This window comes from Juglans microcarpa x Juglans regia, chromosome 7D (assembly GCF_004785595.1).
Source record: "Juglans microcarpa x Juglans regia isolate MS1-56 chromosome 7D, Jm3101_v1.0, whole genome shotgun sequence".
Classification (NCBI taxonomy): Eukaryota; Viridiplantae; Streptophyta; class Magnoliopsida; order Fagales; family Juglandaceae; genus Juglans; species Juglans microcarpa x Juglans regia.
The window spans coordinates 121,959-131,540 of NC_054606.1; the positions used below are offsets into that span (position 1 = coordinate 121,959).

The 9,582-nt window shown below is 36.0% G+C and overlaps 1 protein-coding gene across 3 annotated transcripts; it reads left to right on the forward strand.

Moving 5' to 3' along the window:
- The first annotated feature begins 1,649 nt into the window (after nucleotides 1–1,649).
- Nucleotides 1,650–9,166, forward strand: LOC121238870. Of its 3 annotated transcripts, none has more exons than XM_041135934.1 (7): nucleotides 1,650–2,275; nucleotides 2,729–2,770; nucleotides 2,849–2,894; nucleotides 4,228–4,305; nucleotides 5,921–6,034; nucleotides 7,485–7,564; nucleotides 8,687–9,166. In XM_041135934.1, exons 1-7 carry the CDS (start codon nucleotides 1,665–1,667, stop codon nucleotides 8,805–8,807), a joined length of 1,092 nt encoding a protein of 363 aa, XP_040991868.1. In that variant the 5' UTR covers nucleotides 1,650–1,664; the 3' UTR covers nucleotides 8,808–9,166. The 3 variants fall into 3 exon arrangements, with proteins under 3 accessions (XP_040991868.1, XP_040991869.1, XP_040991871.1); XM_041135935.1 differs by having other exon boundaries at nucleotides 8,699–9,166; XM_041135937.1 differs by lacking the exon at nucleotides 4,228–4,305 and having other exon boundaries at nucleotides 8,699–9,166.
- The last annotated feature ends 416 nt before the right edge of the window (nucleotides 9,167–9,582 follow it).

Below are 9,582 nucleotides of genomic sequence, written 5' to 3' on the forward strand. Positions count from 1 at the left end.
ATTCTACCCATTAAACTTAAAGTACTATGTTTATGGAGCGGTAATCCTTTAAAATCAATGTTTCATTATGAGCTGTTGTAACTTTTAAGTTTCATTTATTTTCTTACATATAAATATATAAACCGATTCAAGTTTCCACTCAAATGTACTATTTCAACATTTATATTATTTCGTCAAATAAACCGCCCTAATTGTTTCGAATTTCTCCACTATAAAATCCTATATCTCTTTAAATCTCTCTCCCTCATACATAACATACACAACAATCCACGCATTGCGCTAGTTATAGGCTCTTGAAAATCCAAAAGCTTGACCACTATTTGGTTTTCTAAGCATAGTGGACATATACTATTTTTGAATTGTGTTCATTAGTATTTTAGTTTGATTTTATTTTTGTAGTTTTTAATTTTATAACTTTCAAATTATTTTACTTTTCGATTAGTTTAAACTTTTTTTTATATATGTAAGAGTTTTTGTTATATATAAGTTGGTGTGTTAGCACATTTCTTATAGTAGAATCCATTATCATTTAAAGAAAAAAACAAAATACCAATCATTTGTTAATATGGTTAACATAGAACATTTCTACAACAACAATACGATGAATGTGGTTCCTGTTTCACCTACCAAAAACTCTCTCCCTTTCGCTCTAAACTCTCCAAACAACTGAATCCGGCTAGAGGGGGTGGGAGCCTCGGCTCCTACCCCTCCTTTCACCTCTGTCCACTTTTCTTCTGGTATTCTACTTTGCTTTTTTGTTTTGTTTTTTCAAGCCGAATAAGAGAGAATCGTCAATCTGAGACTTTCCAGCAACCAAAAGACTACACACGTCCTACCACGGTGTTCCCTCATATATGTAAGACTACACATGCCCCACCACGGTTGAAGGTTAGCACGTGGCTCTCACGCGCCATCGCGAGAGCTTTCTGCCAACGCCACTCGTGGCGTTTATGGGGCCTGCGACATCGGGACTTTCCAGATCTACCGTCGGTCTTCCTCCCAAAGTGGCGTGAGTCTTGCACGCGCCACTACAACCCCTTCTCTTATGTCTTTTTCAGTTTGTTTGCAGATTCGATTTTTTCCGATTCTTCTATGTATTTTGCAATTTTTGTTGGTTTTTTTTTAGGTAAAAATAATAAAGAATATGCTATTGGACTTTGTGTCCATAGCAACAGAGTCTCGTTCCTCCTTTGGGAGGAAGTCGGAGAGATAGTAATCCTCCTTTTGGGAAGGATGAAGATAGTACTTCTCTTTTTTGAAAAATGGGCATTTAGTTCTGTTTTTATAGAGCGCTATTTTCTGTTAGGAGAGAGTTTATATAAGTTAAGACAATGCCCACCATAAAGAAATTTGTGTGTGTGGGTGCTCCAGAGCAAATGCCTTAGTTTGACTTGTAGATTAGATTTTTCCTGTATTGATAAGTTATGACTGTAATTTCGATTTTATTAAATGAAATAAAGTCTATTTTTATAAAAAAAAAATGATTGATGATAAGATTATCAAAAAAAGAAAAATGATAGATGATAGAGTTACCATCTACACACTATTAATTACAATTTAGCATGTGTCAATTGATAAATTACGTTTAAAAAGAAATTTTGATAAATTACGTGTCATTACGTACGTTAGGGAGAAAATCTATTTATAACTCTTATTACTATAAAATGGCTTTTCTCTCCGACACAGAAAAACGATGTTTCAATTTTGAAAAACCCACCCACCTTAGCCACCTACCAGCCCACGGAACTGTAAAAACCTGGCTTTCAGTTCTCACAAAATCCCGCCACCGCCACCACTATGGCCTTGGATCCCACCGCCAGCGCCACCACCGCCGCCACTCCAACAATCACTACTGCAAGTACAATCACCCCACGTCCCTTCGCAAACCTAAACACATACCCAAACCCAACCCACCATCCACAAGACCCATATCTCCACTCCCCCACCACCACCACCACCCATACCCAACAGCAGCAGCCCAATCCATCCGAACAACCCTAACCCATCCTCAGCAACAGGGAATTCTCTACCCTGTCGCCTCCTCCGGACGCGGTTTCATCCCCAAACCACCCATGCAGACCGTCACAGTCGCCGCCAACCCTGCTGCCCCCTACGCTCCTCGCCCGCTCGTTTCCTACCCCCACTCCCATCCTCTCCACCTCATGAGGCCTCCTAACCCCCACCACCACTTACACCCTCAGCTTGGCGGGCCGGGTTTGGCTTCTGGTTCGATTCCGATTAAGGGCATTCCAGTTTCTTCTCCGCAACCTAAGGTTGGGATTATTTATAGTTATCTTTTCTTATATATTATCTCGTATTTATTGGGTTCTTCTTTGGAGATTAATCGATAATGGGTTGCGGTTTTTATCTTTCAAAAAGCTTCCTTTATCGTTTTTTTATTTTTCGACGCTTTTTTGTGTGTTTTCTATATTGGATGGAATTTCAATTGGCATAATTTGATTAGTTATCGTTCTCTCAGAATAATCGAACTCTTCTGCAGTTTTCTTGTTGGTTCTTTTAGAGTAATCGTACTCTTCTGCAGTTTTCTTGTTGGTTCTTTTAGAGTAATCGTACTCTTCTGCAGTTTTCTTGGAGTTGATTGCCAATGACTTTAACGGGAATTCAAGTTACTAACTTTGTTGAACATGGATATATTATTTGGTACTTTTATTTTATTTTCATTTTTCTCAACGTCCATTGGCTGTGGCTTCTCCTTGTTGTAGGTTCCTCCTCCATCGCTTTCTGACTGTAATGGCTATAAAGACACGAGGTAAATATTTATGAAAGAGCAAGTTTCACAAGTATGGGATTATGTAATTTAATGGATCTTTTGTTCTGCATCCTGTAGGGATAGAAGCAGAGATGACTCTTTGACCACTGTTAGAGATCGAAAAGTAAGTCCGTGCTTTTTATCTGTAAATTTTTTATAGGTTAAAAAAATTTGGCTGCACACATGATACTTTGCAGTATTATGCTGCTGTGATGCTTGAAAAATTATTAAACAATATAAATAATGAATTAATCCGAGAACATAAGACCCTCTATAAGACCCTCCCAGACCTGCAGAACAATCACATTCCTTTGGAAAAGCACTTGGAGAAATAAGGCGCCTCTAAAGGCGGGTTTTTTTTTTTTTTTTTTTTTCGCTTGGACAGCTTCTTTGGGCAAGATTTTGACTATGGATAACTTACAGAAATGCCGGGTGATTGTTGTGAACTGGTGATGTATGTGTAGAAAGAATGGTGAGACTATGGATCATCTGCTAATACATTGTGAGGTCGCCAAGGCGTTATGGGATGATGTCTTTAGAACATTTGAGCTTGCCTGGGTTATGCCTGCTACTGTGATTGAGCTTCTAGCCAGCTGGACGAATTTGGGCAGTAGTTCACAAATCACAGCTATGTGGAAGATAGTTCCTATCTATATTCTATGGTGCATATTGGAAGGAACTAAATGATTAGAATTTTGAAGATAGGGAGCGCTCACAGGAGGAGATTAGATTGTTCTTTGTAATACTTTAGTCCTATGGGCTAAAGCCATAGATTCCAATGGCCTAGATTTTCATAATTTTCTTGTCTCCATTTCTTCCTCCTAACTATGTGTTACCTGTTGTACACTCCCTGTGTACTTGGGCTATACCTATTCTTATAAATATAATGTACTTTTTGAAAAAAAAGAATCATTAATAAGAAAGGATTTGGAAGGAATCAGCGCTGTAAATTGTTTTCTAGAAGTAATTGGATTGATAAAAGAGTATTTTGGGTTGTTTTCTCACGAACTTTTTGGGTCATTTTGGGCAAGGCGTTTTCTTGTATACATTCAATATACTTGGTTTCTCCTTTTGATATATATATAATATTTTTACTTATAAAAAAAATAAAAGAGTTTTATTTTTTATTTTTATATTTGTTCCGGCTGATACGAGAATAAGAACCTGCGATATAAACTTTTCTTTTGCTTGAAGTCTGTGTTGCTGCCCCATTGCCATCCCTATCACACCCAATATCTTCACCAGCCAAATACTTTAATATGTTTTTAATCAATGATATGGTATGTTTATCTTTCATATGGACTTTTGCATATATCATAGAACGAATATTCACTTACAACCTAGAACTTCAACCAAACTGCTGGCACCCGTTTTCCTAGCTAGAATCTCTACTGAAAGACACTGAGTTCACATTTTGGCCTTGGTCACAATAATTTTGTTGCTGTTTATTTATGTAGGTGAGAATAACTGATGGGGCTTCTCTTTATGCACTTTGTCGATCATGGTTGAGGAATGGTTTTCTAGAAGAAATTCAGGTGTTCATTATTTAGATTATGGATTTCCCTTTTTATTCATTTGAAATATGCCGTTTCTTCTGTGCTTTATTTTTTTTCTCCGTAACATACTGTAACAAAGTTTCTGGGGGAGATATTTTGTCCATATGTTAGGATCAAGTTGATGTTATATTTCTGTGGAATAAGAATCCATAATGGTATTTTTGTCAGATACTTAATGTACTTGATTTCTTGATAAGCCAGTCAATTTTATTAAAAGCGTAAACAGGCATTACCCAAGTACACAAGAAGTATACAAGAGAAAGCCCACAATTAGGGATGAAAAACAAAAGGTTAACTTTCATAATTTTCTGAAAAACAAGAAGGTGAAATTCCCTATGATTGGTGGGAATTTCATGTGGTCCAATAACTGGGATCCCTCTACGTGGTCCAAAATTGACAAATTTCTTAATGTACTTGATGATATAAAAAAGTGGAAGAAGTGCGGATTTTTGGGAAAAGGTGATGGCATGTGTGCTTGTAGGCCAGTTGCATGGATTTCATGATAAGCAAAATATAATGCTAACAATTTCGGTGGCATTTTATGCAGTTCTCTTTCCCCCGCTCAATGCTTTCTCTCCTTCTTTTGGAGATCCACATATGATTCCTGTTCAGACTGCTGTTAGCATTATCCTCTCAAGTTAGAACTGTTCATTCGTAGGCTTCATTGTAAACTTTGAAACGCGAATCTTTTCTCCCACTTCCCTACTTCTATGCATACATATTCCAATAGGGTTATCAATTTTCTCTTTCCTTGATTAGCTACTTATAAAATCAAGTTTGATATGGTCTTTTTTTTTTCTCTCAGTAAGAAAAATATGTGAGAGGGTCCTTGAGAAAATTTCTGCTGAATTACCAAAAATCACATTTTAGCACTTCAGTGCATTTACATGGGTTTTTTTTATTCAGAACTATCTTGGGTCTATCTCCTGTTGAAAACACCATTATATCATTTTCCCTGTTAAAGTCACATTCTTTATTAATGTCCCTGTGTCTTTGTAGTACCTTCTAATATAACCACATCACACCTCTTGTTCGCTTCAAGTGACTTTATTGTCATCCTTTGCTTAAATGGTTGATGATTTCAGCTTTTGTTTGAAAATATTTAGTGTTAAAAGCATTATCGTGTACCTTTCTACTCAACTTATTTTCTAATTTATTATTCTATAATGTTTATGGTGGCTGGTAAAATGAAAATTCCTCCCCTGCCTTCTCCAACTCCATCTTTTCATTATAGTGTATCTCTCAAGATGGTGCATGTTGGAGGACTGGTCAACATGATGATCAAACCCCCTTCTTGGACCTTTGTTGACGTTAAATGTTGAAATCAAGAGTATCCTTTGGGCAGTCCCGGTCATTACCTGCTGTATTAGCCTTGCAGTAAAGCAGGCTATCACCTGTACTGTATAATTTCCTTGTATTTTCTTTGGTTCGCAACCACCCCCCCCCCCCCCCCCCCCCCCCCCCCCCCCCCCCCAGTTTGGGGCCAGCAGAGTTAGATGTGGGAGGTATACTGTTTTAGAGACTTGTGATTAGCATTGTTCTTTTCATTATTGGCCCCAGAAAGTGCTTTGTAATTTTTTTCTCCAATTGACAGCCGCAATATGGAGATGCTGTGAAGTCTCTTCCCAAGCCTTTGCCTATGCCCGCGGGAGCCACTCACCTGCCAAAGAGAGAGGAAGCTGATGAAGAAGAGGCAGCAGATAAGGAGGTTGTCTTTTAATTTTATTGGCCCTTTTTTTCTATATAATATATTTGTTAGCAACAAAAGCATTATCGTTTTTATTTTTTAATCTGTATTTTGATATTACTATGATTGAGCTATTTTTTTGTTATTATTAAATAAAATCTAAACGAAACATACTTCATAGGCATATGAGATAACATTGCCATGCTATTAGTGAGAATGTTCAGCTCCATCTGTTGTGTTGTGTGTCTTTTAGCACCTGTGTACATGAAAAAAGGTGTTTGGTGAATTATCAGTTGTGAAAAAATATTGATGCCATATTTCCTTTCAGACTAATAGTTTTTACATATTATGTAACAAGAGTGTGGATCGGTGCACTATCAACATCCACCTTTATATGGTGACCATATGTTTATGCTTGGATTTTTTGTGAATATTCCCAATAAATTAATGTGTTTGTGTGCCATTATTAAAAGAAAAAAAAATAGAACTCATTTCTGCAATATTTTATTTTCGTTTTCATCTATTGATATGAGGCTATTTCTGTTTTTTTTGGGGTAGTTCCTTAAAATATGTCACGATTTCATGAAATAAAAGTGATGTAATATGTTTTGTAAACTGACAGAGCAGTAGTTACAGTCCTAGATTAGTGAGACGATGCAAACTTTATGTGGGGTTCTTGGTAAGTCTGCCCACTTCCTGAAGTTGCCACTTATATTCTCAGACTGATAGTCATCCTTCATCACCATACTTAAATGTGATAGTGCTTCATCTTCAGTAGTTCTTTGATACTCTTGGATGAGTAACATACACTTCATGATATGACCTTGGTAAGTATTGGATTAAAAACCCATTTTTTACTAGTATATATTATGGATGCTTGCATATGATAAACTTGATACACACAATTTCACAACAAATTAACATACATCTGTCATCTAACGTGGGTATGTTACCTATAAAAAAAAAAAAAAAAAATCTAACGTGGATATGTCTCAAAATTGAGAAGCTTCCAAGTGTTTTGTCTTATTAAGAGGCTTAGGAATCAAAGTGAGAGTTATTTAGTTATAGAATTTGAATGTTATATATACATATATATATATATATAATAAATAAATAAATGAATAAAAATCTATAAAGAACTAATGTATGTAACGAGCTAAAGAAAAGGAATTTGAATTAGCCATTATAACTTTTTTTGTTTAGAATTTAAAATTCTATTCCAATTCTTTTCTATTATTATTTATTATTATAAATTTTTATTTGAAATCGATATAAATAAAATCTACTTTTTTTTTATTATAGTTATATTAGTAATATAGGGCTATACAGACTTGAACCATAGACCTTCTTGGTAAAACAGATCAAACTGATTATTATCAAAATGATTTGAACCGTTTCAAAGACCCAACATGCTCGGTTGAAAATTTTAGATACTCCCCTAACTCCTTCAAACTAACTTGTCTGTTTTCAGGATGAGGAATCTGTTGAGCATTTATCGCCACAAGACCTTTTGAAAAGACATGTAAAGCATGCTAAAAGGGTTCGAGCACAGTAAGTTTCTCGATTTCATATTTGGTGCCATTTTTTTTCAAGCTCACATCTTTTAACAATATTCTTTTTATTGGACTGAGATCTTAAAATCTGAAATGATGTAGGGCTGTTAGACTGGCCATTTTCTCTTAACTCACAGTTATATAGAGGCGTTTTAACGTGATTGTAGTTGAAGTAGGTCCCTGTGATAGTGCTTCCTATGAGAAGTCTAACCTGAAACCTCTAGGTTCTAAGGTATCCCTCCAAACTTCAGGCTTAGAGTTAGTTCTAACTCTAGTCTCATCAACTAATATAATAGCACCTGCAAAAACTTTCATTAAGGTATGGGGTTTGTTTATTTGAGGCTTGTACCTAGCATTACTCTTCATCCTAAATTGACTAGTATAAGTAGAATTATAAATGGAGTGATGGAAAACAACCTGGCAGTCAAAAGATACATAGAATGATTAGTTTTCATGTTGGATCATTAATTCTTAACAATTGGGAAACTGATGAAGTTGTGATTTATGGGCTAAAGCAACGTAGATGAAATGGAGAAGTGCATTGGAAGTAATCTGTGAACCTAGATACCTAGCAAGTTAATGGAAAAATAATATAGGACTTCCACAAGACATGTTTTTACACTTTGACATGACTTTTTATCACTAATCATTCAAAATAATTTACAACTTTTTACTGGTATAGCAAGTGCAGCTTTTTGCATGGCTGTTGCTTTCTAAAAACTACAATATAGAATCTTTATACATGGGGTCGGAGAGGGGAAAATGAAGAAAACATAAACTTGAAGAGGCTTGGAAGATTTGTGGAATCTGAAACGCTCCATTATTTTTTTAATTAGAATTTGGAAGTGACGATTTTCTCAAATAAGGGAGTTTCAAGACACATAAGGCATCATCACTATCATGGCTGTGTGGCCTTTCTTAAAATGGATTTATTTCATATGTCCATTCTCATTTATGCAACGGTTCCATTTTCCCCCCAATAGCTTATGTAACCTCTACGAGACATTCATTGTAAATGGGATGTCCAAAGGAGCCATTAGAAGTTTTCCCCTGTTTGGAAGTTTTTTATGAGCATTTCCCTGTTTGCATTTGAATGCAATAAATAACTTGGATATCTAAGGTTTTGCTGTAGATTAAGGGAAGAACGGTTACAACGAATTGCAAGGTATAAAAGTAGACTTGCTCTTCTCCTTCCTCCACTAGTAGAGCAGTTCAGAAATGATACAGCAGCTAGAAACTGAATCACATCGAGTAGATCAGTACGTCTTGCCAACATTGGGCGGGCATGCTTCTGCAACAGACTTGGGGAGGTCTTGTCAGTCTTCAGGGATGCTGAAGGAAGAGAGGTACTCAAATTTGGAGCTCATTGATCAAGATGAAAGCCAGTAGATAGGAAAATTGGTCGGGTTCTTTGCTGATGAATATGCTGCATAGAATTGTTGGTTTTGCTATAATGAGGATTTTTAAAAGAGGGCAAAGATTGTTCTCTTCTCTCTGTAACTAATTTATTTCTTTTTCCTTTTTTTTTGTTCAAAGAAGACGTTCTCTGCTTCCCCCAGGATCACGCACCTCTCGAAAGTTTTATACTTAGTTGAAAGCATTTCATTTGGATCTTTTTTTCTTCTCTTTTTTTTTTTTTTTTTATATATATCAAAAAGAGCAGCTAGGCTAGCTAGCTGAAAGTATCACCTAATATAGCTATGAGAATCTGTCTCAGTCAGCATTTTTCCCGTCATATGTAAAGGTTTATTGATAAAGTTGGAGCTATTCTCTTTCAAAAAAAAAAAAAAAATGTCGCAGTTTGACGATGATAGACCATGGGATGTTGATTGCAGAAACAAGACAATTTGGCCTCTTCGGAAAGGATATCACGCGCAACCACACTCATAAATGCGTGACAAGCTTGCAGTTGTATATATGCATCTATTTTCTATCATTTATTCTTTGGGGTGGCATAGATAAAGCGAGATCAAAGTATGCCGTTTCTAATCATTTTCTTGTATTCAACTGTGCTTT

Coding starts and splice junctions, on each gene's coding strand:
- LOC121238870 (XM_041135934.1), top strand. CDS start 1,665: ATGGCTTTTCTCTCCGACACAGAAAAACGATGTTTCAATTTTGAAAAA. Junction 2,895..4,227: donor CCACTGTTAGAGATCGAAAA/GTAAGTCCGTGC, acceptor TTATTTATGTAG/GTGAGAATAACTGATGGGGC. Junction 4,306..5,920: donor GTTTTCTAGAAGAAATTCAG/GTGTTCATTATT, acceptor TCCAATTGACAG/CCGCAATATGGAGATGCTGT.